This window comes from Brassica napus, chromosome C7 (assembly GCF_020379485.1).
Source record: "Brassica napus cultivar Da-Ae chromosome C7, Da-Ae, whole genome shotgun sequence".
Classification (NCBI taxonomy): domain Eukaryota; kingdom Viridiplantae; phylum Streptophyta; class Magnoliopsida; order Brassicales; family Brassicaceae; genus Brassica; species Brassica napus.
The window spans coordinates 22174709-22196495 of NC_063450.1; the positions used below are offsets into that span (position 1 = coordinate 22174709).

At 30.1% G+C, this 21787-nt stretch overlaps 1 protein-coding gene across 1 annotated transcript; it reads right to left on the reverse strand.

The window, feature by feature from the left end:
• Nucleotides 1–2473: 2473 nt before the first annotated feature.
• LOC106395849 (indole-3-acetic acid-amido synthetase GH3.17-like) lies at nt 2474–6192 on the reverse strand. Its single transcript, XM_048762430.1, has 4 exons — nt 5754–6192; nt 5543–5644; nt 4044–4882; nt 2474–3171 (listed from the first exon to the last, which is right to left on the reverse strand). Exons 1-4 carry the CDS (start codon nt 6047–6049, stop codon nt 2582–2584), a joined length of 1827 nt encoding a protein of 608 aa, XP_048618387.1. The 5' UTR covers nt 6050–6192; the 3' UTR covers nt 2474–2581.
• Between the last annotated feature and the right edge of the window lie 15595 nt (nt 6193–21787).

The window sequence follows — 21787 nt, forward strand, 5'->3', positions numbered from 1 at the left end:
ATTCTCCGGAGTTCTTTACTACTGCTTGGTCTATTGTCGGTGGTGAGGTATCTGCAGCAGTTTCTGAGTTCTTCTCTACTGGCTCTTTGTTGAAACAGCTAAATGCTACCAACCTGGCCCTCATCCCAAAAATCCCTAACGCCTCCAGGACCACTGACTTCCGCCCGATTTCATGCCTAAATACTATTTATAAGGTGATCTCTAAACTTCTCTCAGACAGGTTGAAAGGGATCATAGGTTTGGCAGTAGGTAATTCTCAATCGGCCTTCATTCCTGGGCGCTTGCTCTCTGAGAACGTGCTTCTGGCAACTGAGATTGTTCATGGTTACAACACAAACAATGTCGAGCCTAGTGGAATGTTGAAAGTGGATTTGAAGAAGGCCTTTGATTCCATTAGGTGGGACTTTGTTCTTGCAGCTCTAAAGGCTATCAACGTCCCTGACAGGTTTATCAATTGGGTCTCCACGTGCATATCCAGCGCCTCCTTCTCTGTTTCCGTTAATGGTCTTACGGGAGGCTTCTTTAAAAGTACTCAAGGTTTGCGCCAAGGGGATCCAATGTCCCCCTACCTCTTTGTGCTTGCCATGGAAGCTTTTTCTGGACTACTCCGATCTCGGTACAGATCAGGGTATATTTGTTATCACCCCAAAACCGAGGAACTGGAAATCTCTCACCTCATGTTCGCAGATGATGTTATGATATTTTTTGACGGTAGCGGCTCTTCCCTACATGGTATCAACGAGACCCTTGACGACTTTGCTGGATGGTCGGGGCTTCATATGAACAGAGAGAAGACACAGCTTTTTCATGCCGGGTTAAGCTTAGAAGAAACTACTGAACTTTCGGCTTACGGCTTCGCTACGGGCTCGCTGCCTATACGGTATCTGGGCTTACCGCTTATGCACCGCAAGCTGAGAATTTCAGAGTACTCGCCTCTCATCGACAAGCTCACCACCAAATTCAATTTCTGGGCCACCAAAACCCTCTCCTTCGCAGGACGTAATCTACTTATCAAGACGGTGATCACGGGGTTAGTCAACTTTTGGATATCTACCTTCTCGCTGCCTGAAGGTTGTATTCGCAAAATTGAGTCTCTCTGCTCGAGGTTCTTATGGTCAGGCTCAATAGATACACGGGGTCAGGTCAAAGTAGCTTGGAAAACGGTTTGTCTGCCTAAAGAAGAAGGAGGACTTGGTCTGCGTAACTTCAAGCGCTGGAACACTACGCTGCTGTTGAGGTTTGTCTGGCTCCTCTTCTCTGGTAGCGATTCTCTTTGGGTGGCATGGCACAAGCGGCATAATAATCTTCGCTCCCCACACCACTTCTGGACCCAGCAGGAAGCACAAAGCCATTCCTGGAATTGGCGCTGTTTGCTCCGTTTGAGGGACCTTGCTTCTCGTTTCTTATTCAGTGATGTTAAGAGCGGTAAAGATACAAGCTTCTGGTACGACAATTGGACCCCCTTGGGCCCTTTAATCTCTATTTTCGGCGAAGATGGAACCCGCAGGCTCAGGACCAGATCTGACGCCTCTGTGGCTGATGTCTGCAACTCTACAGGTTGGACACTCCCTCATCCTCGTTCTGAGGAGGAAGTAGCTCTACACACTTACCTCTCCTCGATCCCTGTTCCCTCACCGGAGTTGGGTACAGACCGTTACAGCTGGACGGTGGAAGGTGATTCCTGCAGCACATACTCTTCCTCTAAGACATGGGAGGTCCTTAGACCTAGAGGAACAAGACAGCCCAGCGCTAAGCACATCTGGTTTAGTGGGGCAACTCCGAAGCATGCTTTTCACATGTGGGTTACTAATTTAAATCGGCTTCCAACTAGAGATAGGTTGTCTGCTTGGGGTATGCAAGTCCCTATTAATTGCTGCATCTGCTCTCTTCACCCAGAATCTAGAGACCATATCATGCTCTCTTGTCCCTATTCGATTACTCTGTGGTCTGAGGTTGCTCGCAGGCTACGTTGCGTGGTCCCTAACTTCTACGACTGGGCTGAGCTTATTCGTTGGGCTTGTAGTACATGTCCTACCGCCCCTTCTGTGCTACGAATGCTTGTGGTGCAGACTCTTCTCTACACGGTTTGGCAGCAGCGCAACAATATGCTCTTCAACCAGACTTTGTCTCCCCCGCTTGTGGCGTTTAAAGACATCAACAGGCAGGTTGTTAACTCCATCACAGCACTGCGGACGAGGAAGAAATTCAGAGCCCTCATGCAGCTTTGGTTAATCTGATCTTATGTGTTGGCTCATAGGTCTTTTTTTGGGCTTCTTAGGAACTCCATGATGTCGCTTTGTATCAATCCCCTGTTTTTTACTTTCTTTTTGCCAGGGAATTGATTTTGTATAGGTTAACTACTTATGTAGACTAATCTTCATCATTTATGATATTTACATTCTTAGCAAAAAAAAAAGTATACATTCACAAAATGAGAGGACTTTGCTGAAAGTTTGTTACAAAAGAGACAAAAGAGAACAAACATTTAATAATATTAAAAAAAAACACCAATTAGCAACTTAAATAAATGAGGATCTTACTTAAAATCAAGACTGATATATTAAAAATAAAGAAAAAGAAACTAAGAATCTAAACCAAGTGGTTCCCATTGAGGAACTCTCTGACTGAAGAACCTCCCAATAACTCTGGAATCAAGAATCTCAAGAGCTCCTCCAGATTTAACACATCTTGGAGTCTTGTACTGATTCACCGAAGATCCTTGCGAGACACAAAAATCCATCAGCAAATCAAAAGTCCCCAAACTCACAACTCTTATCTCCAATGGCCCAATAGATTTATCTTTGTTCCTGCATCTCCTGTACACGTAATCCAAACGATCCTCAACCTCAGAACAGCATTTCTCCATTGTCTTGTCGTCTAGCTTTGGTGGGTCGTTGTTGTAACGTGGCTTTAGCTCCCAGAAGAGCACGTAATGCCCCGGGATCGATGACGTGTCCGCATAGCTAGTGTACTCCGTGAGCAAGAGGCTTGAAGGTTGTTGGAGATGGTTAAGTTTAGCTTGTGTCACCGCGTTTAATAGATCTTCCTCGCTTGTTTTGTCGGTATCTATGCTTAATACAACGTTTCTTCGTTCCACGAAACGAAATTGAGGCGCTTTGTTGTAGAAACCGGTCACTTTTAGAATATCACCCACTCTGTATCTGTATAAACCTAACAAGAAAAAACATTCCGATAAGTTACTTGTGTTACAAGTTTCTAGTTTTGTTAGGAATCCTATATAATATGAGACGTGGGATTAGGACCGAATCTAAGATTTAAAGGACCATAAATCTTTTTAGACTAAACTTGTAATACAAAAGAAACTTCGAGAATTTTAGGATCATGTGACTTATAATATATAACTCTTTAAATTTTAAGGGTTAACTAGATTTTGATCCGCGCTTTCAAAGCGCGGGTTTATTATTTTTTTTTTTTCAATAATCAAAATATTTAGTAAATGTCATATTTCATATATTTGTGTTTTATTTATAAAAGACTTAAACTTTTTATCTTTCTTTATAAATGATTATTTATGTTTAAAAATTAAACTTTATTTTTTTAATGAATTAAGTTGGTATAACACTGATAAATTAATTTTATTATGTGGTTAATATTTTTAATAAAAATAATTATATACTTTTAATAAAGATTTATTCTTTTCAATGAAAAAATCAATTTTTTTTATGAATGCTTAAATTAAATAATTAAGAATGGTTGAAAAAAAATTATTTGAACTTGGACCCAATGGCCCAAAAGAAAAAAAATGTGAGAATTGAATCTGATTTCTTAATCGGCCCAAATGGTCCAAGAGAGATCTGATGTGGACAATGGGTTGGATCCAAAAAAAGGTCCAATATAGATGTGTTATTAATATTACTTGATTGCCATTAATGAAACATGCAATGTTAGTAAAGAAAGGGCATGCTAAGGTAAAAAGAACAATATGATCCTGCTTTAATAGTATAGATGCGGCTAATGTTTCATCCGGTTGTGTTTAGAGCATAGATAATATACTGAGATTGTATTCATAGAGAGACACTAACCTGTGAACGTAGTAATGACAATTTCGTAGTATCGACCAACTTCCACATTAACAAGGTCGACAATAAGATCTTCCTTGATAGAATCATCATCTTCGGCGTTAGACTGCGAAGCAAAGTGAATCTCTTCATGAGATTTGTCATCAACAGGCAAGAACTCGAAGTATGCCATGTTAGGAAGAAGCGTATACGAAACATCCGAAGGATCACAAAGCGGATTAAGGTTGATACCAAAGTAACACTCAGAGGAAGCATACATGGTTGAAACCAAAGGTAAACCACCGCTATAAAACTCTAGTGTTGGAATGTATTGAGCCATCGAACCTGTCACAATCACCTCAACATACTTAGCCTTAGGCCATAGCCTCCTTAAAATCCCTTCCCATGACTTCTCAGCACACTCAGACTCAATTTCATCAGCCAGTTCTTGATTTGGTCCTTCAAGAATCAATAAAACCGAGTCTCTGCAGGCTGAGTCAGTGATCCAGCTGGTGATAGTACCGGTTCTAATGTCTGCGCAAAGCTCCTTGTAATGATCTTCCAAAAACTTGACCGCTCGAAGAAAGGCAGAGGCAAAGACAGCTCCAACTCTTAGGACATGAGATCGTTGGACTAAACCACAGAGAAGCTGACAGTACATGCTCTGTTTGCTGTCTTGACAGAGAATTGTCTGGTCAGGGCTTGTGTAGATGTTGTACTTATTGAATGGTCTGTTCCTGAAATGCTGACTTTTGTAGTAACTAGTCAACACAGGACGTGCCATTAGACCTGAAGGAGTCTTGATCTCAGGTTTTATGAAAAGAAGATACATCCCTTTTCCTTCACCTAGCCCATTCACATATCTGCAATTATACATGTAATACAATTTATTAACAAAAAGCTTTTCTTCACTGTTTCATTAGTTTGACTAAAGAAGACCAAACTTATTAATAACAAAAGACAAAATTTATCTATTAAATTATTTGCTATGATGTTTATACCCGAGGAGAGAGCCAAATAACCAGATAAAATAAGTATATTGTTTATAAACAAAAAGCAAAAATATGATAAATTTTTAATTTTCTGAATGATGTATTTTTGAACTATAATCAATAAAACATAGATTAACGTAAAAGAAAATCAAATCAGAAAAAAACTAAAATGCTTTAACTATAACAAATGTAAATCAACATTTAATTACTCGAAAACATATAATTACTTAGAGCATGATTATCGCAGAACTCAAAATGGATTTCTGCATGAAATCAGTGTGTGGGCCCCACGTTTTCTTTAAAAAAGAATCACCCCAATTACGGATGGCTCTTATCAGTTTCTTACGCTATTTTGCGGGTCCCACGACACTTGGCGGCTCGCGATTGGTTTTGTTTTAATTTTTTATTTTTTTTAATCAGATAAAACAAAAAAACAAAAAAACAAAATTTAGAAATCCAAAATAGGTTTCACCCTCTTAGTTTTATATTTTGACGTTAAGAATATAAAATAATAATAACTCATTTATTTACTTGTTCATGACAGGCACAAGCATGCTGTAGAAAAATGTTTTCCTGTCCAATTCTTTAGCTGTAGAAGGCATCAACTTCGGCTTTCCTGCAGAAGTCCCCGAGCTGCATCCAATAATATATAGTCAAATATATATTAAATGTGACCAAATAATCATTTTTTTGTAACCTATGGTCGAATTTAAACTATATGTTCCATATTAATTATATTTACCTAGTGAGGAGCTCTGTGATGGGTTGAACGGAGACGATATCAGAGGATTCTCCATCGGCGATTCGTTGAATGAAAGGCTTTATATCGTCGTAATTTACCACAGGGACTTTGTTCTTGAAACTTTGTTGATTCTTGTCGGATTCTCCATCAAGAAATGCTCGGAGATATTGAGTTCCAGAATTTTGAGAGAGTATTTCGTGGAGAACTTGTTCTTGAATGGCTTCTGCATTTGAGGTTAGATCCTCGAGAAGCTTGAGACCAGCCTCTGTATCATTTGGGTCGTAACTGGGTATCATTTTTTTATGTCTGAAAGCAGACACAAACAAAGCCTATGTTGCAATGATGAGTTCAGAGAAGAAAAGAGAGACTTTATTTATTTTTTTGCTAAGAGATATCGCTTCTTCTCTATTCTTGAAGGTTGGTTTAGTGGTATGAGGAGAAGGGAGAGAACATGGTTATATAATAAATTGGGAAATGATGAAATAATTATTAAAAAAATATATTTGGGAGGTCCTACAACACACATGGCCTTGTCTAGTTAGAATGAAGCTATTGTTGGTCAACATTACCTGTGCAGGCTTTCCTCTTATTTTATGTGTTATTTTGTTTATTATCATCTTTGTTTATATGTTGGTTAATCCTCCAATCAAGCTCTTTCTTTATGATCCGTTGAATAATTATCATTTCAATCATATTCACAAGATTTGCATATGTCTGCCAAAAGATATACTCACTTGGTCTTCACTTAACTCATCTAGTAATGATATTATTGGCTCTTAGATTTTATCTAGGAGCTTGCATCCCTTTATAAACTCACATGCATATTTAAAGATCAAACACAAATTTAAAGAAAATTAGATATAAATAGAAGTATGATAACTTCAGCTAACAGATTATTCATATTGGCTATGTAATTCTCTTTAACTCTTCCATTTACATGTAGTTTTTAACATGTATTATAGCAATGTCATTGCTAAGGATTACACGAACTCTTTTGGAATTTCACATACATCTATGTTCGTATAAATGTGTACATATAGTCATATATAAATTAATTAATTAACCTTTTATGTGCGATAATTGGACTCCATATAGCAATAAAAAGAATCTTAAGTTTGACTTATGGTAATCAAGATTAAGAGAGAGAAGGACTGTTAAATCTCTTGGATGATAAAGTCATCATGTAGGTGATGCAGATCCAAATGCATAAGAGAGGTTGTTACGTTGATAGACATAATATAAATTGATCAATTGACTAATTAACCACTATGAAAATTACAGCATAAAATAACATGCATCAACTTAATTCAATTGGAAAATCTATAAATAACGTGGAAATTTTGGATTAGGTTAATGTATATATGTCTTATGGTGACGAGTAAACAGATGTGAACAGAGGGAAGAGGCGTGAGAGATGATGGAGAAGATGATATTTTTTCTCGTGAACAAAATTTCATTCAAATACGCTATGTCATACATTTTAGGCATGTTCCGTCAATTCCTATGCTTTAGGCTTTTTTATATTGCCATCTTTGTATTAAATCTACAATATATAGCATATAGGCTTAATATACCCTCTAGGTCCTCTACCACTTTAATTTTGAAAATAACTTTTAAGAATTGATGATATCTACAGGCAATGAGTTTTTATATTATGTATCAACCACATTAACGGCAAAAATGATTTTGTGCTACTGTAGATCAATTATGTATTAACGTATCATTTCATTTGATGTTTCGAAACATATCTTACCCATAAATAATTTAAATTGTTCTCCGAAAAGCATACATTTTGGATCTTGAATCCGCGGAATGTTACAATATATGTCTTACACGTTTATTCGCCTAAATTGAAAGTTAAGAAAAATATATTTATTATTTCTTAATTTTGAACTGGAAACCATAAACTTAACCCTAATCTCCTTGGTTGGTTGTGTTTACTACAAAAATAAAAAATCAATACAGTTTATATTATAAATTTCACTTCAAATAGCATGATCTATAAAGCTGTGTATATAATTTTTTTGTTAAAACTATTCCACTCACAGACATGAAAGAGCGACATTAGTTAAAGTTGTCATATTTCATTCCACAAATATATAGACCGGTCCACGAAGCTTTGGAGAGATGCAGGGAATGCGAGATCAGCTTAAAAAGACATGCACTCTTTCGAATATTTTCGAACTTTAATATTTTGTTTTCGTGAAGTGAGAAAACTCTTTTGATATTGCTGGCAAAAAAAATCTCTTCATATTTTGCTGACCCCCCCCCCCCCCCCCCAGTTTTTTAATTGTCTTTTAAAATAAAATGTGTTCCTCAAACGTAACACCCTCCTTTTTCTTTTATTATGCTAATTTAGGAGGACAAATTATCTGAAATGCTGATTTGATAAGGATCACTGCTTTGGAAGTACTAATTAATATTCTTCTTATTAGTTAGTATGAAAGTGGTAGCTTAGGAAATTAACATTTTAAATGATATATCGTCCTCGATGTATTTCTTCGTGGAACAGTAACTACTTTATATATTTTTATACATATATCCGGATTGGTCATTTCAGTAGTTTTTTAACAGGAAAACTATTTTTATTTTATCGTTCCAACTTCCAATTCTTTATTAGGATATATCATATACGTCAACCGATTCTAAGCATTTTTATTGGAAACATCAGTCACAGTAGAAGTTAAAGGATCAAACGTTGGCTATAACGTAAGTCATCTATACACACGCACAAAAGTATATTATCAGTTTTCTCAAGTCAACAATGAGCTAAAAAGCTTAAGTTAGCTGAAGTTCTGGTTCTAAATAGTAGGTATGGTGGAAATATGTTTGGTATGTGCGTACAGTTAAGACAAATAGAAAAAAACTTACAATTGAAATTTTACTTTTAAATTCGCCAAAATGGTTGACATGATTTTACTGAAAACCTAGAGTATGTAGAAAATGTTGTAGTTGCTATTTTTTTAGTTTTCGGATAACAAGGTCCTGGATGTTGCAGATTAAATTTCTCCAACTTTATTGTATGCTGCAGGTTATCTATCAAATGTAAATTAATCGATTATTTTTCAAGAACAAGGTTATAGTTTCCCTTTTTAAAAATAGGGTTAGAATTTACCAAAAAGTTTGACGTAACCAAAAAAATTAAAATATATATACTTGCATTTGAAAACATATGAATTTAGAAACTGTAATTGAAATTCTTAAAAATAAAGAAAATACTGTTTTAAGAATATACATCTGTTGTCGACAGCTTGTATAAGTATATATGTATATGTATATTTAGATATTGGAAATAAGAGAAAATAATTGTGTATAAACATGGCAAAAAAAAAAAAAACAATCAAACAGTGTAATGGGACAAAAAATTAGGTCAAAGTTACGAGCATCGCAATTATTGCTCTTAGGGTGGACTACTTCAAACCAATACGCACAACACAAATACTTCTCATGGGCTGGGATAACGTATCTAAATTGAAATCAAATCGTGCATGACGACGTGAATTAATTACTCCAGATACACGACAAAACCTTATGAGAAAATAAGTAAAATAAAGTGAATTAAATTTAAAATATTTTTTTTCAGAACAGTAATTGAAATTCTAAATTTAACGAAACCAGTTCTGAGTACTCCACCTGTTTCAGTAAGATACATATTTTTAAAAGAAAAAAAAAATATGTTAAAAATATATTAAAAACATATTTTCAATACATGTTTTATAAATTAAAAATGATTAATTGTACATTTCGAAAGATATAATTGTATTTATTAAATTTTTCTTAGTTAAAAATGTTGGAAATAGATAATCACAAAAACAAATTATACATTTATAGCTGAAATTTAATATATATGAAAACTCTAATACGTGTATCATTTTAAAACAAAAAGTATTGTTTTTGAGTTACATACACAAATTAGATATCCAGAATTTTAACTATCCGCGATTCGATTTGTCCGGACCAACACTTTAATTACTGATTTGTTATGTCACTATGATGGATATTCAGTGTCAAGATATATGAATAATATATATTTATATAATCGGTATTCGATACAAATAACAATAAAATAAAAAATCAAATAAGTCAAAAAGTTTAAATTTTAGTATAAAAAAATTTGTTAGTTTAATAAAATTTAGCAACTAAATAATTAATTTTGTTAATAAAACATATTTAAATTTTGTAACGTTAAAACTATTATACAATGTTATATATAATTATTTATACACATATATACATATATCGGAGCATTACAACGTGTTTTTGTAGCCACGTGTCATTACTAAAATAATTTTTAGAATTCTTAGAAAAATTAGTTGGTCCATATTAATATAAATTAAATTTTTTTTATCAAACTAACTATCAAATTGATTAGTAGTGTACAAAGAAATAGTTTCAATCATTTACTTAAATAAAAGCTATGAAATTACCTAATATGATTAGCATATATATGACAATGAATGATTATGAATAATACATATTTGATAACAATTTTTGTATCTTCTCTCTTTTTTGTTTAATTTTATATTATTAAAGAAATTAAACAATCACATTAAACATATAATAAAAAATTACATATTTTTTATATGTTATATTTTGAATTTTTTAAGACTGCTATAACTTGGTAAAAATAGTAAAATCTCACATTGAAAATTTTGTGATTAATGGTTTAATTTTTTTTTGTTCAAGCAATATACAACTAAATCATATGAATGCGAAGTCTCATTAATATATATTCATATATATATATATATATATTAATATCATTTAAATTAAATTATATACTATATAAAATATAAAAATATGTTAATTCAAAATTTAAATTGAAAAAATTATTGGGATCATAAAATTTTAATTTTGAAATTTGTATTAATAAATCTCACGCTAAAAGAAGTTTTGTGATTAATGGTTTAAATTTTTGTTATAGCAAATATACAAATGTTAATCAAATCATATTAGTAGGAAGTGTCAATAATAAATATTTATATTAAAATAATTAAAATGAGTTGTAATACGTTAACTTTTCAACAACGATGATACATTTAAGATTGTACAGATGCAAAATGTTAAAACCATTTAATCAATACAAATATTAGTATAAAAACTCACTCCGCGCATGCGCGCAGGTTATCATCAAGTTCCCTATTAAAAATTATAACATATATTTTGTAATAATTACAAAAGAGGTTTGATTATGTGTCACTTAATTATGATGTCAATTTGGCTTACAAGACATCATAAGAATCAATTGAATAATACTTAGGTCCAAAATCCAATTGTTAAAGAACATTATATTAACCCAAAATATAAAAAGCGTGTATTCTTTCCTTAAATAAAAGCAACAGTGTTACCTAATATGATTAACATACATATATATATATATCAATTATTGATTATGAATAGTAAAAATTTGATAACAATTTTTGTATCCTTCCTCATTTTCAGTAAAGTTTATATTATTAAAAGAAAATAAACAATCACATTAACCATATAATAAAAAAATTTAGATTTTTTTCTTATATGTTATAGTTTGAAATTTTTAAAACGACTTTAAATCACAAAAAATGTTAAAATCCCTTTGAAAATTTTGTGATCAATGGCTTAATTTTTTTGTTATAACAAGATACAAAGGATCATAAAATCGTATTAATATGATTTTTAATTATTAGATATTCATATTAAATAATATATATATATCTATTTAATATCGTTTTAATTAATCTATGTACCCATTTAAAAAAAATACATAAATATATTTTTGAAATTTGTTTTGAAAGCGTATTGAGACTAATATTTTAACTTTAAAATTTGCATCGAAAATATCACATCGATAACTTTGAGATTAATGGTTTAAATTGTTTGTTACATCAAATATACAAATGTTAATAAAAACATATGATTAGAAAGTCTCAATAATAAATATTTATATTAAAATATTCTATATATTTATGTCAATATCATTGAAATATAATTATATATCATATAAAATAAATAAAATGATTATTTTGATTTATTTACCATTAATATATTGTAAATAAACAAGAAGTATTATGTTGATTTATATGATTACTCTAATTTCCTATATATTAATTGAGAAACAATTCATTACTCTAGCAAGTGTGAGATTTTATTAATTAATATTGTTCGAAAATCTTACAAGAGATCAATACAACTAAGATTTATTTAGAAGCTATTAAAATCACCTAGCGAGAACATGGATTGCACAACAAATTTGTTTTCCTAATCCTAACCCCTTTTCTATTCGTCAAAACACCGACAAAAAATATTTGGAAGTGTCGATTGACAATCTGAAATGGTAACATTTATAAGTTCATCTCATTGTTTTCCTTAAATGGGCATAGAACAGTTTTTAATGATTAACTAAATTGGTCACATACATAGTAAAATGTGTTTTAGTTTAAAAATTGTTGCATACCCAAAATCAATAGGAACTATCATCATTTTTTGTTTAAAATTTTGTCACAATAAAAATTTAGAGTTGCGCGAAAAAATCCAATCCAAAAAATCGAACCAAAGCCGATCCAAAAAATAGTTGAAATTTTATCCAAAATTTGTTAGATATCCGAATGGGTTCAAAATTTTGGTATTTAGAGAACCAAAACCGAACCCGATCCGAATGAAATGTTTCGGGTATCCGAATATATCCGAACAAGATTTATATAATTAAATATATTAATTAGTTTTAAATTTAATATTTAAAAGAATATACAAAAAATATAACATTTAAATATAACATTTTTTAAGTTGTCCAAAATACTTGAAAAAATATATAAATAGTTATAAGTACATGTTTAAAATAGCTAAACGATACTTAAAATACCTAAAATACTTTAAATATCTATTGATTTTTTATCCAAATATTTAAGCTAGAACAATTTTTATGTTAAGTTTAAGTATTTTTGCATACATTATTCAAATTTTATGTTATATATTATTTTTATTTTTAAACTTTGAAAAATTTAAAGTATTTATGAACTTTAATTTTTGAAAACAATTTAAATAGGTTATCTGAACCCAAACCCGAACCAGACCCGCAAAAATCCGAACCAAACCAAACCGCAAGGATCCAAACCGAACCGAACCAAATGGTATTCGAATGCCCACCTCAAATCAAATGTAAAAAGGTTATTGAAAGCAAAATGTATATTATTTATAATATTTAGGTACAATTTATTTTTTTAAAATTTACTCCGCGCAGGGCACGGATTATCATCTGGTTACATAATTATGTCTTTCTCAAAATTCAATATAATACAAATCATATAAAAATTTATTAGGCTATTTCAAATCTGAAAATCTATCAATAGTATCTCAACTAAAAAATTATTGGGTTAAGCTTCTCAAATTTGAGATACGTAAATAATTTGTTTTATTACTTTTTATTTTGTATTAATTTTGCAGAACCCATTGAAAGTGGATTATCTTCTATGTTTTTTTGCTAGGACTTGTAAACATAAGTATGGCTGTTCAAAGCACTAAAACCTAACCGAAATATAAAAAATGGTTTAAATATAAAAAATGGTTTGGATTTGGTAATACCAAACATACCGAATTGATGTTATTTTGAGAAACCGCAATATATAGATATGGTTTGGTATATAAACCAATCAAACCGAATAAACTAATTAATTAAAATATAATAGAATAATTACATGTAAATTATATAATAGTAATAAATAATATATGCATAATTTCATTTATTGATATGATCTCCATGTTTAAAATGTTGATTTTAGTAATTTAATATTTTGTTTGAAGTTAAAATTTATTTTTCATTTTATCAAATTAAAAAAAAATTTACTTTCTGTTGACAAATTTATGTGCTAATATTTAGTTATTTGATAAAATTATATATTATTATTTTTCTTATTTTAATTTTATAAAAATATTATTATTATTAACTTAATATATTTACTAATTATTTTAAATAGTAAATAAAAATAGTCTATTTAAAACCAAAATATCTTCATGTTTTATTAAAACCAATATCTAATCATATAAGTAAAATTCACAAAATTTAGTAAGAATAAATGTATTTATGGTTTTTAGTATAGAACCGAATAAACTGAAAACCGGCGGTATATAAACTGAACCAAACCAAAATATATATAGTTTAATATGATGGATTAGCTTTTAACACATGACATATGAGGTAAAATTTGCCAAGACGTACTGAGGGTTAGACATTAATGTATTTATAACTAAACTGTACATAAATCATGAGAGTTGGTGAGTTTATGAATCACGGAAAATATGCTTTTAATTAGTAACATATTCGTACTAGTGTCGCAATTTGGTTTTTTTTTTTCCATCAGTGTGTGTGCAAGTTGTAAATAGAAAGAGAAAAGATAATCAAAGAGGATAATTGGATAGCAAAGTATATATATTAGAAATTTTGAAAAGTAAATGAGATTTTCCAAATCGTTAAACTATACTTTGTTTCCCTTCAAGAAACAAAAATATATTTAGAAATTCACAAAAAGGTATGTTGCACTATTTTCTTTCAAAAGTATCTTCCTACTTTCCTTCAACATTAATCAACAAAGTATCTTCTTTTCTTAATATTTTACACCCAAAAAAACATTAAATAACAAATAAACTGGTAATGCCCTAAAAGGGGGATTAAATAAAACGGACTAATAATTGTTAAATGTTACTATATTATATAATGCTTTTTTTGGCTGCTAGTGGTCACACGAAAATTTTATAAACCATATTCCTAGTCCATATCACGAAGAGTAATACTTTAATTAGGCCACTCCTAAGATTGTTATTCCATCCGCTTAATTTTATTGATAAAACGTAGATAAATGTTTATTAATAGAATCTTACTTATTTGTTAGTTGATAAACAAAAATCATGCATAGATATTTATTTTAGTTTATATTTTGTATGAAAGACAAAACAATATACAGTAGAACCTCTATAAATTACTAATGTTGAGACTTTGAAATTTTTGTAATTTATAGAAATATTAATTTACAAAAATTTCTTTATTTATATTTTTTATTTTAAGATATACTAGATCTTGATTCGCGCAACCGCGCGGATGTTTGATTTTATTTTTATATACGTAAAAAGAATTTTACATTGTTAATGAAAAATATTTTTAACATTAACCATATTTTCAAACGTTCAAACAAAATAATGTTATAGTCAACATGCATGGTCTAAAATAAACGTTTATGGCTTTTTCACAAACACAAACATATATCACAACATAAAGTTGTACCTTTTATTCATAAATTTAGATCGAAAACTAAACTATGCAGTTATAACACAAACGTATATCACAAAATAAAGTTGCACCTTCTATTTATAAATTAAAATTTTAATTAAATATTCTGATATAAATTTCAATAATCCTAATTAAAATAGTATAAGGGTGGTTCATAATTCTTTCCAATTCCAAAATTTTAGCACCCCTTTCAAACTAATAAAATAAATTTTATAAATTAGCAAAATATAGAAAAAATATTTGGGATTATAGTTTCTTTTAGAATAAATTTGTTAAATAAAAATGGTCTCACACTGTTATTGTTTATTCTCAGAGCTTGACCCGTTACCATCTGAATATTTGTTTTAACTTAAATTCATTTTTTGTACTAAATGGTATAATATATATTTGATAATTTAAATGTATTACATAATTGTTTATATAACATTACAATTTTATTTATTACTTTGAATAGTTATATTTTTTTTTTAATCTTCTATTATATCAAATTGTATCATATAAGCAAATAAAATATTTATAATGAACTGGACTTATATATATGAATACATTATACCAATAATTTATCAATAGTTTATTTTATATTTTATTTATATATTATATAAATTTATTATGATATGTGGTTTTTTACTTATAGTTTATTGCTAATGAATATTTAAAAATATTTAATATGTTAATACGAAATATATTGGGAAATCTATCTTTGTTTTTTTTTTTGGTCAAAGGATTACAAACTAGAATTGAACCATAAAGAGAGTACAATGATCTTTTCCAATCCTAACACAGAAATTGACATTTTACCAAGATCCATTGCTAATACCATGCTAAGAATAATCCAAGCTTTTCTAAGGATCGTCAAGAGGAATTCACGCACAACAAATGGTGAAGACGGGCAGCAACACTGATGACGATAGCTTGAAAACAAAACATGGCATCGTCTGGAAAAGATGAGTGAATCTCCATCTAGAACTGATGCAGTCCAAAATGACCTGGAAGAACTATTTTGGATTCTTTTCCTGCAAAACATCGATCAAAACCATGTCTAGAGTAAATTTTACTTCACACTGCTTGCTCTTCTGTTATCCACAATAGTGGCTTGAGTAGAACGCAGCTAGAACATGAAGAAGAATCGTAGCCAGAAACATGACAATATCCTTAAAAAGGAGAGGGATCTACCATACAGCATAGTACGGATTGAGATAACACAGCCCGGATATAACAAGAGCACATTTGACCAACACATCTAAGAAAGCCGAGAACCAAGGAGAACAAAACAGGAACAAGGATAACCAGAGGACAAGAGGGCTAGCCACGACCGTCGATCGAACAGATCCGGACCTCCATCATCACACCAGAGGGGATCTGGTCATGATAAGAAGAAACAGCCTCATCCGCTTCAAAAACGCTTTTCCACAACAACTTATACCGAACAGAGACAGCTATAGAATCACACAAACAAAAGAGAGAGAGTAAAAATTAGGCTTCTCCGGTGCCGACAAAGGACGATCGACACCGGAGAAAAAACGAAGAACACTGTTGGCGGCAAGGTTTTTTTTTTGTCAGAAGCAATAGTTTAACCAATATGTACCAATCTATCTTTGTTAAGATTCAATTAAAGAAATCTATTATTCAAATTAGGAAAGACATTAGATGATTAAATATATTATGTAAATTAAGAAAAGACAATCAGATTTAAATATAGTTTCAATAAGGGATATTTATATTTTGTACTTCTCTTTTAATAATATATATATATATATAGTTTACAAATGAAAAAGATATGGCAATGCAGTTATTAACTTCCACAGAATTCGTTGTCAAAAAAAAACCTCCACAAAATTAACGTGGGCTATAAGATTGTGATCTTAGTTTAAATGATTTGTGTTTGTCTTATCTAAATTTTGACCCGGGAGGAACTAATTAATATACCAGTTTTTAATTGGAGTTCTTAATCCGGTTTAGCATTGGATATCTCGGACGGTACAATAAAGTTTCGGATTATTTATCAATATGTTTGTATTTACTGATTTTAAATATAGATCGGGTTAATTTCTGCAATTATTTATCAATATGGTTGTATTTATTGGTTTGTATGGTTCGACAACACATAATAGTGTATTTATAAATTAATTTTTGAACCAGTTCTTATGATAACAGATTAATTGCAACGGAGTCAACCGCATTTGTCGTCGGTATAGTCAAGTTTTAGAGTATTTCCAAAAGAAACTCTATAATTCCAAATATAGAGTTTTTTGCTCTTTAAAAAGAAACTTCAAAATATAGAGTTTCAAATTTGAAGTTTCATCTTTTTATTTACATTTTGGTCCTTACAACTATACATCATATTTATAATTTTTAAATATTTTTTGTTTATTGTTTTAATCCTTAAAACTTTTATATCTCATAAATATTTCAAATTTGTTTTATAAATTTAAGTTTTACACATGAAATTAAATAAAAAATTTAAAACAAGATTTATAATATTTTAAAACTAGAATTAAACAACAAAAATATTACAAAAAAAAACATAATAAAAACTTATTAAAAAGAGACATGAAAACATAATTATTACTCAAATTTAAATATTATAACAGCACTAATAGTCTGGTAAATTTGCTCCAGAACCTCCCAAATCTCCAAAATATTGCCCAAACAAATTTTGTGTAACCGAAGATGATTGTTGTTGTTGCTCTTGACGCCTTTTTCATACGATTCTTTCTTGTTCAGATCGAATGTATTCATGAATATTAAAATCATCGATAGAAACTAAATTTTTAGCAATATTTTATTTTCCTCTTTTACTTCTTTAAAAGCTAACTTTTTTGCTACATTTTCCAGTTGTAATTCAATCATCTCATGACCTTTTTCCGTGCTTGTTGTACTTTCGTTTAAAAGATCAAGGATTTTTTCGTTTGATGATATCAAACTATCAGCGGGTATATTATGAGGATATCCGATTTCAGCAATTTTTGGCTCGTAATCAACAAATAAAAAATAAAGAGAATCATTTCTTACTTCGAAATGCACTAGTTGATCATATATGGGAGCATTACGGAAATAATTTTATGGAATGATGTAGTATTTGCTTGAAGTTTAATATTTAATTATGTACTTTTATTTATAATTTTATATTTTAGTGTAAGATTTTTAATTAATATTTCTGTAATATTTATATATATGTACTAGTTATTTATAGAAGTTTTATGAATTTACATCAACTATGACAAATATAAAGACCATAGTGTAAAATATAAATAATTTTGAAGTTATCTTTGAAGTTTTACTTTTGGAGACGAACACATTGAAACTTCAAATATAGAGTTTTGGAAACTTCAAAATAGAGTTTTTTTTTGGAGATGCTCTTAAGGTAATTTAGTTTTATTTAAAATGAAAAATATTAACCCAGTGGCAAACACTGGTAAATATTAAGAAAAACTCATGGCTAAGTTCAAAATGTACTTCCCCTTTAATAGATTAGATTTATTCTAAGATAAAACAAAATATTTGATTTTAGCGTGTAGATATTAATTGTTATTTTTAAAATTTTGATATTTATATTAATTTTATTATATTATTTGGTGTATATAATATATACTTAAATGTAGTTTTAGATATAATATTACTAAATATCATCAAAATATATTAAGTGCTAAAAATATAAAAATAATATTATTGTGAATATAAAACAAACAATATAGTAATAGGTTATTACTTATATAAAATATATAAATTATTAATTTATAATTTTAATGGGACCATATATTTAGAGTTTAACAAACATGACCAGGAAGTAAAGATCTTTAGAGTTTACATACTTCACAGGCAGAGCCGGTTCTGGATAGAAGCATCTCATTCAATGACTTAGCAAATTAATTACGTGTTTAGTATACAAAAAAAAATTTGATTACGTGCCGAAATTTCTTGAACTCTCAGTCATTATAACTCATTCACATAAGTTTGTTGTACTTGTACTCAATGAAACTCTATCTTGACAGCTTGAACGCAATAGTTTTATGTAGTTTGTTTGTACTTATAAATATATGTATATTTATTCCTTAAATGTACTTATGGAAATATATACCTTAGATCTTGAGGATTCCACATCATCATTCGGAATGTCGTGTATCTATTAGAGCTCAACCATTAATGGGTTGTTAAACAAATTCTAGAGAGAAACTTATATGGAGTAGGCAACTTAATTTAGTTGTGTACCACATTAACAAAGTGGTATACGTTGCTTGGAACTGAAGAGACATGAGCAATGATAGTAGTATAAGTTAAAACTGAATGAAATAGTTCCACTGATTAATATAAGCACATCACTAATCCCAAAGTATATAAGATTATTTTTTGTCTAAAGAGTTGTTTGATTTTTGGCAAACGCATTGCGAGCGAAAAGTAACTACATACTAAATTGTTGGTTAGGACATTTGTTCAGGGATTTGCTTAGATTTGGTCTTTAGAGGTCTTTTATCGCTCAGATTAACATAATGTAAAATACAAAAGAAAGTGTGTATACGAGGGCACATGTAGTCTTGAAATGAGGAGAGGAAACAGGAACAAAAAGGGTATACCAAAGAGTAATATTATTCAACTCATATTAATCATAGTAATTAGCTCAAGTGTATGATGAAAAGACGAGACATGCGTATATTTTGAGGAAGAGACTGTGGGAGAAAAAAATTATAGATGAGTAATCGAATTTGTTTATTTTACTTGAAGACATGCACATATCAAAACCGAAAACAAATCAGAGAAAATTGCTACAAAAAATCAAACAATATACTCTTTTTAATAAGTTGGTGTGTTTAGTTAAAAATATATGTATCGGATTCTAAAACTAAGATATTGTCAAAAATACACGACTTTTAAGAATCATCATGTGATGTTACTATGATCTAGAAACATGAATATATAAAGCTAAATATAATTATGTTAGAAATTTCGATGTTACTATTCTAAAATTTCAATTAAAAAGAAAAGCCTTTCGGATCTCCACGTTTATCAAAAAAAAAACTTTAAGTTTAATTTTGTAAGAAACTTATGCTTGATTTTTCCCAATTGGCTGAATACAGTTACTTTTATTTGTCACTAATTATCGACTCTTGCTTGAATACTAGCTCTATTATTAAAAAAAAAATGTTAGAACCTTCAGATAAATCGAACACTAAATGTGTTGTTTATGACACTTACAAGTGATTCAAATAAAAATCTAATCGGCCGGGTCAAACAAAGTTCCGACAAGCAGACTTATAAAAATGTTCCATAATTTTAAGCAAAAAAAAAAATGTTCCACAATGCATAAACCAATTAATTTTTCTTAGGGGGTAGTGACCAATAATTAGTCGGGCAGTGTTTTATAAAAAGAATGTGGCATAAGTTTAAGGTTATTTAGTCGTTTGGCAAGGCGCTACATCATGGAAAGATAAGAAAAAGGTAAAACTAATACGTTTATCTCCTTATATTAAAATCGTATGATTACTTTGTCGTCTAACTAGACACACATAAGTATAAAATAGTAATCTAGATTAGGGTGCATGTGAAAAAATAATAATTTGGTTGACGAAAATATGTTTCGGTGGCCTTTTAACATCTCAAAACAACAAATGAATTAACATTACATAATTAGACAAAACAAACAAACATTGTATTAATTTCTATTTGTAGAGCGCTTAACTTTTGTCATAATGCAAAAAGTTAGGCAAGAGGACTTTCCGCACTCTAGACTTCTTGGACTTTGGCACATCAGTTTACAACCACAACAACTTTTAACATTATAGGCAAAATGACTTTCTTCTAATTAAACAAACCAAATCTCCCTTTGTGAAATCCACAAACCATCATTTCTTTTCTAAATTCAATTCACTATTATACTTAATATATTCAATTTAATCAAAACCAATATTTCGATCTGGTTCTTAACTTTTATTATTGTGAAAGTGTATTTTTTTTCAAATTCCCAATGTTTCTGCATATCATATGAGCATTTTCCAACTAATTAATATTATCTTCCACAGAGTTTAAGATATGCTGATTAAATTTAGCTTATCACAATTTTGACATAACTCGGATCCTTATTACAGTTTTAACTTTTTATAATCAAAGATAATTTAAACCATATATCGTATAAAGACGGAAAACTCTATAATATGGTTTTCTCTCAAATGACATTGCATTATAGATCTATGATCTTTAGCCTTGATATTTTTCTAGGACAAGTGAATGACCTTTGGTGACTTTTTTTTACATATGAAAGTTGATTTATGATGACTTTTATTTGTAGAATAACAACTTTTAAAAAATATCACAATGCTTTACGAATATAATTGCCACAATAGCCTTATCTCAAATTAGACTACTTCATGAGACATGAGCTAACCTCCAAGCTATCGCATGTTGGTTGATTAGCACAACATTTGTGATGTCATCAATTGGTACTAGAATCATGTTGATTCTTTACATATTAAGATGATCGTTGGATCCACCCCACCTTAGGAGAGTAATAATAATATAACAACTATCTGGTTGTCTATTCAGCGGAAGGGCCCAAACTTTTGGCCCAATATAGAGCTCAACATTTTGTCGTTCCATTATTAACGAAGCCACATACACGTCGTGTTTATGGCCAAGAAACGATTCGGCTTTTCTCAGAGCATCATTAATAGAGGATTTTTTGGGTAAGATTTTTATCGGAATATAAGCGATCGTTTCTTAACTTTTAACTAAAAGTCAAAGAACACTTCGTTAATCATGTTCTTACTAATGACTAATGTAAAAAATA

Bases quoted from the DNA above. Each gene is read 5' to 3' on its own strand.
- LOC106395849 (XM_048762430.1), bottom strand. From the start codon at position 6,049: ATGATACCCAGTTACGACCCAAATGATACAGAGGCTGGTCTCAAGCTT. The intron at 4,883-5,542 runs GTAAATAAATGA...GTATAATTGCAG, and splicing joins CTTGTGCCTGTCATGAACAA to ATATGTGAATGGGCTAGGTG. The intron at 3,172-4,043 runs GTTAGTGTCTCT...TTTTCTTGTTAG, and splicing joins TGTCATTACTACGTTCACAG to GTTTATACAGATACAGAGTG.